This window comes from Mobula birostris, chromosome 10, assembly GCF_030028105.1.
Source record: "Mobula birostris isolate sMobBir1 chromosome 10, sMobBir1.hap1, whole genome shotgun sequence".
In the NCBI taxonomy this organism is placed as follows: domain Eukaryota; kingdom Metazoa; phylum Chordata; class Chondrichthyes; order Myliobatiformes; family Myliobatidae; genus Mobula; species Mobula birostris.
Window position 1 is genome coordinate 1328252 of NC_092379.1, and position 15503 is coordinate 1343754.

General features: G+C 37.4%; 1 protein-coding gene across 2 annotated transcripts in view; it reads left to right on the forward strand.

Annotated features, from left to right (window-relative positions):
• Window positions 1-15503, forward strand: part of LOC140203752 (WD repeat-containing protein 62-like) — a 140533-nt gene that overhangs the window by 84323 nt on the left and 40707 nt on the right. For both annotated transcript variants that reach the window (XM_072269799.1, XM_072269800.1), the window contains exons 21-22: window positions 2122-2186; window positions 6387-6629. In XM_072269799.1, the coding sequence (XP_072125900.1) occupies window positions 2122-2186; window positions 6387-6629 (308 nt within the window). The remainder of the gene's footprint in view (window positions 1-2121; window positions 2187-6386; window positions 6630-15503) is intronic.

The following is a 15503-nucleotide window of genomic DNA, read 5'->3' on the forward strand; positions in this document are numbered from 1 at the left end:
TCAGGTAGGAGATACAGAAGCCTGTAGGCTCACACTTAGCAATTCAGGAACAGCTTCTTCCCCTTTGCCATTGGATTCCTAAATGAACATTAAATCTTTAGACACTTCCTCACTTTTTTTAATATACAGTATTGCTATTTTTGCACGTTTTAAATTATTCAATTTACATAATAGATTTGCTTTTTTTTTTTCTCTCTGCTATTACGTACTGAATTGCTTCTGCTGAGTTAACAAATTTCATGTCACGTACCGGTGATAATAAACGTGATTCTGATTCTGACCAATTAATTCTGCTCATATTTACAAGAAGAAAAATCATGTTTAACCAATCTATTGGAGTACTTTGAGAAGGTACTTTGCTGAGAGGGAACCAGTAGATGTGATCTGTTTGGATTTTCAGAAGGCTTTCAGTGAGTTTGCATAGAGCTGATTGAATAATATTCGAGCATATACAGCATGTAACTCAGTGGCTTGAGTGGTTAGGAATAAATGGGTCCTCTTTGGTTGACATGTCTTGTGATGACAAACTGTATTGGTTGGTTTTCTCATCCCAGCAGATATGGGAATCAAATTTAATACATTTTCAGTTCACTAATGACAAAGCAATGTGGGAAATCAAGTAATGATGAGAATGTAGAGGCTTCAAGCAGATAAACCTAGTAAGTAGACAACCATGTTGATTGAGTACTATTTAGGAAAATTAGGTAATCTTCTTTCAGTGGAGAAATGAAAAAGCTGACTTTTTATAAAATGGTGAAGGGGTGCGGGGATAATGTTGAAGGAGGTGTGGGAATATTTGTAAATAGGTTACTAAGAACTAATGTGTGGGTGTAGCAAGCAATTTGAGATGAAGTACAATTTTGGTTTTCTGCCCTGCACAGCAGTACGATTTGAGTACAATAGTAAAGATATTTTCCTATGATTATACAGTGCTCAGAAAAGGCTATGCCTGAGGTACTATATACAATCTTGGTCTATTTAAAAAAATATATATAGTTGCCAAAGGAAGGTTGAAGTTCAGATTCATTAGGCTGGTACCTGAGGTGGTGAGTTTGTCATACAAGCAGCATATTAGTAGGTTAGTCCTTTATTATTCTCCAGAATTTAGAAGAATAATTTGTGATCTCACTAAAATATCAAAAATATGTATATAGATTTTGTATATGGGGAGGATGTAAATGTAGAAACAGCTCTGAACTGAGGAAACAAAATTCTTTGTTCCGATACGTGGCCTTTGGAATTCTCTACTCCAGAAAGCAATGAAGATTCAATCATTGGTTTCATTCGGAAGAAAGATCAAAATGTGGCACAAATAAATGATATGAGAATAGTCGTGTTGACTCATTGAATGGCAGAGTTGACTTGAAGGACTGAATGTTTTACTCTTGGACCGACCTTTTTTTGATCCTGCCAAGGTATCAAATAGGCCTTAAGTTGAGCTTACGCTTTTGTTAGTGTACTGTTGCAACACTTTTTTTTAAAGTGTGGATTTTGTTTAAGTTAAACTGTGTTATTTGCTTCTTTCATAAAATTTCCCAAAATCTACTAGCAATCTTTTTCATAAATATGGTATAAAAGAAAATGTGTTGCCAAATAAGTTTGCTTACTGACTTGCTACCCATTACACTGCTGGCGTTAGGGCAGCGATGATGGTCATCCTTCTCTGTCTGTACATGTCCACACTCAGATGTAGATGGATTCTTCATTGCTAGTTACATAACAATTTTGTTTGACCAGTTAGAGTTGTTAGCCCTGAGCTGAATCCCTGAACCTGGAGGACCAGAGGACCACACTTGGTCTGGCCTCTACCCTTTGATCTGTTTGGCATGGGTGACACTACCAAGATCCAAATCATAAAACTCTGACTCTAGCTAGAATAGCTCTCTGGATCATTGAGACACGCAAGCTTCCAAACCCCGATAAGGCTGGAGGCAGTTAAGTTTAGGAAAGATATTATCTTGAGCTTGCACAAAATGCATTTTATTCTCATTCTGTACAAAATCTTAAGGAAAGAATCCAGGAAAGGAAAGTTTACCACACAGGAAATTATTATTTTTCATTTTGTGGAACAAACAGAACTAATCTTATCTTATCTCTCTACACAAACCTTTAATATTGCAGGTAAGGCTGAAGGTGATGTATTCCTGTTGACTAATGGGAAACTTCCAATGTGGGCAAAGAGATTGGTGAGTATTTTGGGAGGAATAGAATACTTTGTTGTGAAAACAATTTCTAAATTTAACTGTGAAATGTCATTTTATAATATCTTCATTGTTACTTTGCCCTTCTCTATAGATAGTTGTTCTGTATATAAATCTGCAGGTGGCATTCATCATGTTCAAATTCGGGGTGAGATAATAAATGGGATTAGACATTGTCTTTGCAGGAAAAGCCAGAGATAGATGGTAGTAGATGGTTGCTTCTGTGACTGGAGGCCTGACTAGAGGAGTGCAGCAGGGACTGGTGCTGGGTCTGCTGTTGTTTATCATCCAGCTTGTTGATATAAAGTTCAAAGTACAATTATTATCAAAGTATGTATACATCATTCAGCCTTGAGATTCATCTCCTTACAGGCAACCACAAAAGAAAAAGCCCCCAAAAAAACCCATAGAAAAGACTCAAACACCCAATGTGCAGAGAGAGAAAAAAGAAACACATTGTGCAGAGAGAGAAAAGAAACACATTGTGCAAACAATAAAAGTAAGCAAATAGCATTTAGAATGAAAGTGAGTCCTCAGACATGAAGCCTGGAGCAGGCTTATAGGCTGAACCTCCGTTCAGCGCAGAGCAGAGTAGGTATCACGGAGCCCGCAGACACGATACTTGGGGCAGGCCTCAGCATCAGTGCAGCACAGAGCAGGGTCAGTGTCATGGAGCAGTGAGCTTCTGGTCCCAACACCCTGGCTTTTCAATCCATCTAGCCCAGCATTTAAAATGTCCAAACATTGGGTCGTTCCTTATTCTAAGACCTGATCCTGATAGAGATAACAATGTGGTGAATTGGATCAGCAAGATGACACCAGGATTCAGGATGTAGTGGACAGTGAGGAAGGCTATCAAAACTTGCAGCAGGATCTGGACCAGCAGGCAAATTGGGCTGAAAAATGGCAGGTGGAATTTAATTCAGACAAGTGAGAGGTGTTGCACTTTAGGAGGACCAACCAGGGTAGGACTTGTACAGTGAGTAATAGGGCACTGAGGAGTGAGATAGAATAGGGGGATCTGAGAATACAGATTTATAATTCCTTAAGTGGTGTCACAGGTAGATGGGATCATAAAAAGAGCTTGTGGCCTTCATAAATTAAAGTATTGAGTGCAGGACATGGGATGTTATGTTGAAATTGTACAAGATATTGATGAGACCTAATTTGGAGTATTATCTGCAGTTTTGGTCACCTACCTAGGGAAAGATATCAATAGGATTGAAAGTGCAGAGGAAATTTACAAGAAGGACCTGAGTTATACAGAAAGATTGAATAGGTTAGGACTTTATTCCTTAGAGCATAGAAGAATAAGGGGAGATTTGATACAGGTATACAGAATTTTGAGGGGTATAGATAGCAGGCGTTTTCTACGGAAGTTGGCTGAGACTAGAATTGGAGGTTATGGGTAAAGGGTGAAATGTTTCAGGAGAACGAGGGGGAACTTCTTCAATCAGAAGGTGGTGAGAGTGTGTGTGAAACAAGATGCCATGCAAGTGGTGGATTGCAACATTTAAGAGAAATTTGGATAGGTACATGGATGGAAGGATATGGAGGGCTATGGTCCATATGCAGGTGGGTGGGATGAGGTAGATTAATAGTTTAACACAGTCTAGATGGATGGAAGGGTCAGTTTCTGTTCTATAGTTTTATGACTAAATGAAGTTTATATTTTGTTAATATGTTGAGAATTTTAAATACAAGTGTATTTAAAATGGTAAAATGTTGCCTGCCAGTATCAATTAGTTAAGTAATGCACTAGCTATATCGGACCCTGGTCAGACCCCACTTGGAGTACTGTGCTCAGTTCTGGTCGCCTCACTACAGGAAGGATGTGTAAGCCATAGAAAGGGTGCAGAGGAGATTTACAAGGATGTTGCCTGGGTGTGGGAGCATGCCTTACGAGAATAGGTTGAGTGAACTCAGCCTTTTCTTCTTGGAGTGGCGGAGGATGAGAGGTGATCTGATAGACGTGTATAAGATAATGAGAGGTATTGATCGTGTGGATCGTCAGAGGCTTTTTCCTTGGGCTGAAATGGATAACACAAGAGGGCACAGTTTTAAGGTGCTTGGAAGTAAGTACAGAGGAGATGACAGGGGTGAGTTTTTTTTACACAGAGTGGTGAGTGTGTGGAATGGGCTACCAGCGACAGTGGTGGAGGCGGATACGATAGGGTCTTTTAAGAGACTTCTGGATAGGTACATGGAGCTTAGAAAAATAGAGGGCTATGGGTAATCCTAGGTAATTTCTAAAATAAGTACATGTTTGGCACAGCATTGTGGGCCGTAGGGCTTGTATTATGCTGTAGGTTTTCTATGTCTCTAACTGGTTTGGAATTTTGATCTTGAATTTCAGAATATTTACAGTGGTGGTAGGAAGTTTATGAACCCTGTAGAAATTCCTTCATTTCTGCATAAATATGACCTAAAATGTGATCAGATCTTCATGCAAGTTCTAAAACTAGATAAGGAGAACTCAATTAAATAAATAACACAAAAAAATTATACTTTTTCATTTATTTATTGAGAAAAATGATCTGATATTACATATATTTGTTGGAAAAAGTATGTGAATCTTTTGTTTTCAGTAACTGGTGTGACCCCCTTGTACAGCATTAACTTCAACTAAACATTTATGGTAACTGTTGATCAGTCTTGCACATAAGCTTGGAAGAATTTTAGACCATTCCTTCTTTCAAAACTGCTTCGACTCTGGGATGTTGGTGAGCTTTCTTGCATGAACTGCTTGTTTCAGGTTCTTTCGCAACATTTCTATAGGAGTTTAGTAGTCTCACGGCCTGGGGACAAAGCTGTTTCACATCTTAACAGTCCTTGTCCTAATGCTACGGTACCTCCTGCCTGCTGGTAGGGGGTCAACAAAGATTGAGAGATGGATGGGAGGGATCCTTGATAATGCTAAGGGCCCTGCACTACTTTTTTTCTTACATGCCCCTATTATTTGTTCTGGAGTTTTAGAAAAACACTTGGAGGAACTCAGCAGTGACATCTGTGGAGGGAGATAAACAGGTGACTTATGAGTTGTAATCTTTCATCTGGATTCCAGATGTTTCTGCACCTTAATACACAGTTGTTCCTCATTTTTCCAGCTGTGACGTAGTAAAGCTGCTGCTTCCTTTACAGGTGCTACCCGACCTGAATATTTCCAACATTTTCCATTTCTGATTTCAGTTGGTCAATAAAGAGCTGAAGGAAATTGGCATGAATATATTAAAATGTATTCAAAAATTTAATAAAGCTAGATTCCAGCAAACCCCTGGAAATTAACGTGAATCCCAAGGTTTGGAAAGAGATTGTGATGGTAGTTAACACTTTGCAAAATGTATAACTTTAAAGCATTCTGAAATGAAGACATCAAAGGTTTCAAAGGTATACTTAATGTCAAAGAAATGTATACAACATACATCCTGAAATGCTTTTTCTTTGCAACCATCCACAAAAAGCGGAGTGCCCCAAAGAATGGACGACAGTTAAATGTTAGAATCCCAAAGTTCCCCCCCCACCAGCTCCCTCCCTCCCATTTTAATGACATTAAAAGTCTGTTACAATGCTTTTTCTTTTCAAGCTCTATGCCCAAAGATCTTGGGTCTCTGGGTACACAGCTGTATATATTCCGACTCCCCTGACGACACACAGATCTTCTGCAGTGACACCAACCTTCGATCCGCCCGTCTCCCGAGCCCTGAGATTCTAGGCCTCCAAAGTCTAGCCGAACTCTTGGGCTGACCCTTTGATGTGCTGAGCAATGGCCAGTTGTGAAACCCGAGAGCAGGTCCCATTCCTGCAAAGAACTGCAGACAGCGTGTAACTCTAGGTCAGGGCCTTCAAAAGGGAAAAATACATATATTAAAGATGGAAATAGAGCTGTTTCCAAAGATGCAAGCAAAGGAGTCGCCATTTGCTCCACTCCTCAAAGATTGAAACAATGGATAAGGTTTTGCAAAATGTTTGAAGTGGCCACATTCCAGTCATTCTAAAATGGGTGAAACTGAAGAAAGAGATATTGTTTCTCTTAGACCTAGTCAGTTAATTAGTCAGATGTGAGGGTTGTTAACTCATATGTGCAGATAGCCATTTATATCTGAGTTAATGTGCATTGATTTTTATCACATGATAAATTCAGTACGAAGATTTTCCAGAAGAATTTGTTTTACTGTGTATTCGCAGGAGGCAGGTGATAGCAGTGTGGACGATCGAGCAGAACGTAACTCTGAGACATCTCATCCACGAGGAAGATGGGCTGAAAGGATGGACAAAGATCTTATTCACTCCATTCTAGGAAGGAGGCAGCTGGAAGAGTACTGTACAACCCCAACTCCAGGTAGAATGTCAGTAGCCCAAGGGAAGTCCAACAACTGCTTAGAACAAGACAATTTCGAACCACGCAATTTGGATAACTTCCTTAAGATGGTTAGTATGCTTCTGAGCAAGTAACTTTTTTGAATTGGTAATACCCATCAATAAAGGGAAGAAGTTGTAATGCTCCATTTTTTTCCCCCTTTGGTAACAGCTTTTACTGAAGAATCTAGTCATAATAGAGTCCCATACTAAAAGTTTTGCTCACAATTGATATCTGTAAGAAGCAGATTTGTTGATCGTTTTCCCTTGCGTGGAGAATACAACTTGATTTAGTGACATGATCATAAAACTGAAATTCTAAACTTTTATAACCATAAGACATAGCAGCAGAATCAGGCTATTCATCCCATTGAGTGTGCTCTGCATCTGGGCAGTCACAGTTTGAAATTGCTCTTTGAAGAGATGTTCATGTGTATTGACTTTTATTCATTCTGTTGACAACCACAGCTGATCCACATTCTAACTTGTTGGATTATGTCATATCTGCAGGATATTGTCATTTTAATATCTCTTGGATTAATAAATTGGAAGATATCACATTGCAGACTTTTTAAAATATAAACTACATGCAATGTTGATTTTTTTTTTAAACATTTATTCAAAACTGCCGAAAAAAATGGGTTGTTTGTGAGAAAATAGATGGCTAGAATTTAGGGTGTCTCCTGGAGTGGGGAAATAGTGCGGCATTTATGGAGCAGGCTATAAATAGTGATATTATATCCAGCTTATGAACAAGAGTGGTGCTTTTGATATGGGATTGTTAACCACTACTTAAAGACATGACCTTAGCCAAACAACCCTGTAGAAATCTGTTGTTGAGGATGAAGCTTTACTTGAAAGGGTGAATATAACAGCAATGAGAAATGAACTGAATGGCTGTGAATTTGTAGGGGCAAGGCTCAGTCATCAGTCATCACTGAGAGCAATTTATTTTATGTACAAATGTAAGACTATAACTTGCTATCAATAATTCGATGCTCAGGGTATGTTATTGGCATTCTTCAGTACTTCATGAACGGATGTGCTCTTTAAATATTCAAACAATCTTTGCTGTTATAATCCTTCAATGTTATGCTTTGCTGAAGGTGCAAGTGATTTTTTTTTACATATACTAATTCATAATTACTGTTTCCTATTGTTCAAGATTTTTATATTAAGTTCAACTTAATCTCATTTGTAACTTATCATTAGAGATAGAGGGATGTGAGATAAAGGCAGGAACTGGTAATTGAAAATTGATCATTTATTATCCACCTTCATTCTGAATAGTGGGGTGTAGCCAAAACAGCTTACTCCTGCTCCTGGCAAAGTGTCTCTGACCTGAAACACTCCGTCTCTTTCCGCACCATAATTGTGCCTGGCCTGCAAACGTTTCTGTTTCACTCTTCGTTTCTATATTTTTATTGCTGTTTGAATGGGGTTTTTAAATATTTTTAAACATTATTGACAGCTTAATCTATATAATAATGAAGCTGGTGGAAGCTAAAACTTGCCTTTGTAATGACTATCTGATGCCAGCTGATATTAGGAAAGGAGAAGTTCATGCCACAGAAATAAGAACTCACCTAAGACATCAATCAATGTCAAAATCTCCAATGCATTAGGGTTAAAATTTGCACATGCACAATACTTGGGATGTTTTACTGAAAATATCTTCTTTATAATATCTGGTTTTATGATTTAAATGAAAATTTTAAAAAGTATATTTATACTGCATGGCTCCTCTTTGCAGTCATGAGATCTGTTAAAATAGACAGGAACATTTCTGCAACTTTATAATTATTCATATTGAAGCAAGTCTATACTACCTTTTGTCATGCAAGAATACAAAAAATATATTTATTTACACCCATGTGTTTGAACAAGCTGCAAAAATAGAGGATTAGGTCAACCTGAGCAAAGTTGAAAATGGTGAGTAGGCTCGCTTGCTCACTCACCTCAGAAGTTTTCGTGTTTCATTGTTTTACAACATAGAGTCACAGTGGGTTTAATTTGGCTTTTTTTAAACACTGATCAACAGAAAAAGACTCTTTCGTGTCAAAGTGAAAGCATATCTCTACGAAGTGATCTAAATTAATTACAAATATAGAACACAAAATCAATTGCATAAGCATTCACCACCTTCAAGTAAATATTTAGTAGAAGCACCTTTGGCAGCAAATACAGCCTTAAGTGTGTGTGCATAGGTCTCCAGCAACTTGCACATCTGGACACTGCAACTTTTCCCCATTCTTCTTTACAAAACTGCTCAAGCTCTGTCAGGTTGCATGGTGATCATGAGCGAACAGCCCTTTTCAAGTCCAGCCACAAATTCTCAATTAGATTGAGGTCTAGACTCCGACTTGGCCACTCCAGAACATAACTTTATTGTTTTTAAGCCACTCTTGTGTAACTTTGGCTTTGTGCTTGGGGTCATTATCTTGCTGGAAAACAAATCTTCTCCTGTTGCAGTTCTCTTGCAGGCTGCATCAGGTTATCCTCCAGGATTTCTCAATATTTTGCTGCATTCATTTTACCCTCTAACTTCACAAACCTTCCAGGGCCTGCTGCAGTGAAGCATCACCGGAGCATGATGCAGCCACCACCATGCTTTTTTTTTTGTAATATAATTTTTATTGAATTTTCAAAAGGAATACAAGAAAAAATAGAATCTACCCTCCCCCCCCCCCCCCCCCCCCCCCCCCCCATATATAGTCCTACCTAAAAAGAAAGAAAGGAAGAAAAGAGCCGCCTGGGTGTTGGAAGGTTTCCACATGCTCCATGGGATTCAAAATAAATTTGGTATAATTATTCGTTACTTTCCCCAAGTGACCAAAGTCTTTATCGGAGCACTTAAATATGCCATCCTATCTTTTGTAAATAAGGGCGCCAAATATTCAAAAATGTTACATATTTGTCTCTTAAATTATAAGTAATTTTTTCTAGTGGAATAGAACTAGCCATTTCATTATTCCAACGATCCATACTTAAATACGAATCAGATTTCCAAGTAACTGCTATAGTCTTCTTAGCTACTGCCAATGCAATTTTTATAAATTCTTTCTGATATTTATTCAATTTAAGTTTCGGTTTTATCCCTTCAATATCACCTAATAGAAATAATACAGGGTTATGTGGAAGTTGAGTTCCAGTAATTTGTTCCAATAAGATTCTTAAATTTATCCAAAAGGGTTGAATTTTAAAACAAGACCGAGTAGAATGTAAAAAAGTACCAATTTCTTGATTACACCGAAAACATTTATCAGATAGATTTGAATTTAATCTATTTATTTTTTGCGGTGTAATATATAATTGGTGTAAAAAATTATATTGTACTAATCTAAGTCGAACATTTATTGTATTTGTCATACTGTCAAGACAGAGTCTTGACCAATTTGTTTCATCAATATTAATATTCAAATCTGTTTCCCATTTTTGCTTTGACTTATGGGTTCCATGTTTAATTGTCTGTTCTTGAATCAAATTATACATACAAGAAATAAATTTTTTAATTTTCCCTTTTTGTATTAAAATTTCAATTTCATTAGGTTTTGGCAAAAACATTGTTTGACCCAGCTTACCTTTTAAGTAAGCCCTAATTGAAAGTAACAAAAGAAAGTATTATTAGATATTTTATATTTATACTTTAATTGTTCAAATGACATCAATATACCTCGTTCAAAACAATCTCCTATAAATTTAATCCCTTTTTGGTACCAATTATATAAAAGTTGATTGTCCATTGTAAAAGGAATAAGTCTGTTTTGGAACAGAGGTCTCCTTGCTAATAGAGATTTCTGTGTTTCATTATCAACATTTATCTTATTCCATAGATCAATCAAATGTGTTAATATAGGAGATTCTTTCTTTTCCCGTATCAATTTAGATTCCCATTTATATATAAAATTAGAGGTCTATTTTCTCCTATCTTGTCTAGTTCTATTTTAATCCATGCTGGTTTTCGATCATCGAAGAAAGATGCAATAAATCTAAGTTGATTTGCTTTATAATAGTTTTTAAAGTTTGGAAGTTGTAACCCTCCTAACCCAATTTACATGTCAATTTTTCCAATGATATTCTTGACATTTTACCTTTCCAAAGAAATTTTCTCACACTTTTATTTAACCTTGAAAAAATTTCTGTGGCAGTTGTATTGGTAATGTTTGAAACAAATACTGTAATCTAGGAAATATATTCATTTTTACAACATTGACTCTACCTACTAATGTTATTGGTAATATCATTCATTTCTCAAGATCTTCTTGAATTTTTCTCAATAGTGGTAAATAATTAAATTTATATAAATTCTTTACATCATTATCAAGTCTTATACCTAAATACTTTATACCATTTACCGGCCATCTAAATTGGGTTACTAATCGACATTGACTATAGTCTCCTTTAGTAAGAGGTAAAATTTCACTTTTATCCCAATTTATTTTGTAACCTGATACCTTCCCATATTCATCCAATCTAGAAGATAATTTATGTAACGAATGTTGTGGGTTTGTTAAATAGATCAAAACATCATCGACAAAAAGATTAATTTTATATTCCTCCTGATTAACTCTAAAACCCATAATATCTGGATCAATTCTAATTAGTTCTGCTAATGGCTCTATCGCCAATACAAATAAAGCAGGTGATAGTGGACAACCTTGTCTAGTTGACCTTTTTAACTGGAATGGTGTTGAAATTTGAGAGTTTGTCACTACTTTAGCTTTAGGGTTAGAATTTAAAGTTTTAATCCAATTTATAAAAGATGTTCCTAACCCATATTTTTCTAATACTTTAAATAAAAAATCCCATTCTAATCTATCCACTTCCTCCAAACTAAAGGTGTAGCTATGGGCACCCGTATGGGTCCTAGCTATGCCTGCCTTTTTGTTGGGTTTGTGGAACAATCTATGTTCCGTGCCTATTCTGGTATCTGTCCCCACTTTTCCTTCGCTACATCGACGACTGCATTGGCGCTGCTTCCTGCACACATGCAGAACTCACCATGACTTTATTAACTTTGCCTCCAACTTTCACCCCGCCCTCAAGTTTACCTGGTCCATTTCCGACACCTCCCTCTCCTTTCTAGATCTTTCTGTCTCTGTCTCTGGAGACAGCTTATCCACTGATGTCTACTATAAGCCTACTGACTCTCACAGCTATCTGGACTATTCCTCTTCTCACCCTGTCTCTTGCAAAAACGCCATCCCCTTCTCGCAATTCCTCCGTCTCCGCCGCATCTACTCTCAGGATGAGGCTTTTCATTCTAGGACGAGGGAGATGTCTTCCTTTTTTAAAGAAAGGGGCTTCCCTTCCTCCACTATCAACTCTGCTCTTAAACGCATCTCCCCCATTTCACGTACATCTGCTCTCACTCCATCCTCCCGCCACCCCACTAGGAATAGGGTTCCCCTGGTCCTCACCTACCACCCCACCAGCCTCCGGGTCCAACATATTATTCTCCGTAACTTCCGCCACCTCCAACGGGATCCCACCACTAAGCACATCTTTCCCTCCCCCCGTCTCTCTGCATTCCGCAGGGATCGCTCCCTACACAACTCCCTTGTCCATTCGTCCCTCCCATCCCTCCCCACTGATCTCCCTCCTGGCACTTATCCGTGTAAGCGGAACAAGTGCTACACATGCCCTTACACTTCCTCCCTTACCACCATTCAGGGCCCCAAACAGTCCTTCCAGGTGAGGCAACACTTCACCTGTGAGTCCACTGGGGTGATATACTGCGTCCGGTGCTCCCAATGTGGCCTTTTATATATTGGCGAGACCCGACGCAGACTGGGAGACCGCTTTGCTGAACATCTACGCTCTGTCCGCCAGAGAAAGCAGGATCTTCCAGTGGCCACACATTTTAATTCCACATCCCATTCCCATTCTGACATGTCCATCCACGGCCTCCTCTACTGTAAAGATGAAGCCACACTCAGGTTGGAGGAACAACACCTTATATTTCGTCTGGGTACCTGATGGCATGAACATCGACTTCTCTAACTTCCGCTAAGGCCCCACCTCCCCCTCGTATCCCATCTGTTACTCATTTTTATGCACACATTCTTTCTCTCACTCTCCTTTTTCTCCTCTGTCCCTCTGAATATACCTCTTGCCCATCCTCTGGGTCCCCCCTCCCCCCTTGTCTTTCTTCCCGGACCTCCTGTCCCATGATCCTCTCGTATCCCCTTTTGCCTATCACCTGTCCAGCTCTTGGCTCTATCCCTCCCCCTCCTGTCTTCTCCTATCATTTTGGATCTCCCCCTCCCCCTCCAACTTTCAAATCTCTTACTAACTCTTCCTTCAGTTAGTCCTGACGAAGGGTCTCGGCCTGAAACGTCGACTGCACCTCTTCCTACAGTTGCTGCCTGGCCTGCTGCGTTCACCAGCAACTTTGATGTGTGTTGTTATCCTAATCTATCAAATGCTTTTTCTGCATCCAAAGCTACTACTATACTCTTCTCATCCCTTTTTTGTGCCAACTGAATTATACTGAGTAGCCGGGTTACATTATCTGCCAATTGTCTATTTTTAATAAATCCTGTTTGATCCAAATGTATTAATTTTGGTAAATATTTAGATAATCTATTCGATAAAATTTTTGCTATTATTTTATAATCTGTATTCAATAAAGAAATAGGCCTGTATGATGCTGGTTTCATAGGATCTCTGTCTTTTTTTGGCAATACTATTACAATTGCTGTTGAAAAAGATTCTGGAAGTTTATGTATTTTTTCTGCTTGACGTATTAGTTCCATAAAAAGAGGAAATAATAAATCTTTAAATTTTTTATAAAATTCGGGTGGAAAACCATCTTCTCCTGGAGATTTATTACTTTGGAGTGATCCTAAAGCTTCTTCAACTTCTTTTAATGTAAAAGGCATATCTAATCCCTTCTGTTCTTCCAAATTCAATTTTGGAAGAGAAACTTGTGATAAAAACCTTTCTATCTCGTTAACATCATTTTGGGATTCTGATTGATATAATTCAGAATAGAAATTTTTAAAGGTTTCATTTATTTCAAGAGGCTTATAAGATATTTTATTTGCCCTTGTTCGAATTGCATTTATTGTTTTGGAAGCTTGTTCTGTTTTCAACTGCCAGGCAAGAATTTTATGTGCTCTCTCACCTAACTCATAATACCTTTGTTTAGTTCTTATGATTGCTTCTTCCGTTCTATATGTCTGAAGCATATTATATTGTAACTTATTGACAAGTTGTTTTCGTTTTTCTTCTGACATATATCTTTGAGATTCTTTTTATAATTTTGTAATCTCTTTTTCCAATTGATCTAGTTCTGCCATATATTCTTTCTTAATTTTAGACGTATAACTTATTATCTGGCCCCTAAGATATGCTTTCATCGCATCCCATAATATAAATTTATCATCCACTGAATGAAAATTTGTATCCAAAAAAAATTGAATCTGTTTTTTCATAAAATCACAAAAATCTTAACGTTTTAATAATGTTGAATTAAATCTCCATCTATAAGCCACTTCTTCCTTATCAGCCATTATTTTGTCATTAATAAAGGGGAATGATCTGATAATATTCTTGCTTTATATTCCATATTTTTCACTCTGTTGAATATGCATTGATAATAGAAACAAATCTATCCTTGAAAAAGTTTTATGTCTATGGGAGTAAAATGAATAGTCTCTTTAGGATTGATTCTTCTCCATATATCAATCAGATTTAAATCCTTCATCAATGATAAAGTTAAATTTACTACCTTCGATTTTATAACAGCCTTGGTTGATCTATCTAAGACTGGGTCTAAGCAAAAATTAAAATCTCCCCCAATTAATATTTTTTCATGTGCATCCGCCAAATTCAGAAAAGCTTCTTGTATGAATTTTGCATCATTTTCGTTTGGTGCATAAATATTCATAAAAGTCCATAGTTCAGAAAAAAGTTGACAATGTATAATCACATATCTCCCCGCAGAATCAGTTATTACATTTTGTATTCTAATTGGTAGCGTTTTATTGATCAAAATTGCTACTCCCCTCGCTTTTGAATTAAATGAAGCCGCAACAAAACTACCCACCCAATCTCTCTTTAGTTTCTGATGTTCTGTTTCCGTTAGGTGCGTTTCCTGTAAAAAAGCTAAATCTATCTTCATTTTTTTAATATGTGTTAAGATTCTTTTTCTTTTCACTGGTCCATTAAGCTCATTAACATTAAAACTCAAACAATTCAATAAATTAGTCATTATTCTTAACAAAGTTACTCCAATCTAAAACATTATTTATCTTCTCAACTCTCATAGTTCCTTGGGGAATCTCTTTAAACTTCACCATGTTGCTATGTGTCTCCCTCCCAACCTTCCAGGCAGTAAGAAAAAAGAAGATAGAAAAAAAACAAAAAAAGAAAAAACAAAATACCCCCCCACTAATGTTGTGAATGAAAGGATACACAACACTACCCCCCTCCATTTTACGGGTCGTGGCAAATGCCACGCTTGCACACATGACTAGCGTAGCAATCGATCAGTGCTTCTTCCAGCTCCCCCGCAACAAAAAAAAACATTTTATATATATATATATATATATATATATATATATACAAAATTAGTATTACTATTCCCAACTAATATTCTTCCAGTTTTAACCTTTCTTACCCCCCTCGTATAATTAATAATATATGTATATACATTCATCCAGCTTCAAAAATCCAACAAATCCATTCTTTAACCCAATCTTCATCTTCAATCTATCTCGCTCTCCTGGGTTTGTTCTTGTATCTGGTGAATATTCAGAGAATCTCGCATAAACTGCTCTGCTTTCTGGTAGTCATCAAAAAATCTTTTTTCTCCACCAGGCAAAAAAACCTTCAAGGTTGCAGGATAACGCAGTGTAAATTGATAACCATGCTCCCATAGGGTTTTTTTCACTGGGTTAAATTTCTTCCTTCTCTTCAAAAGTTCGTAACTTATATCAG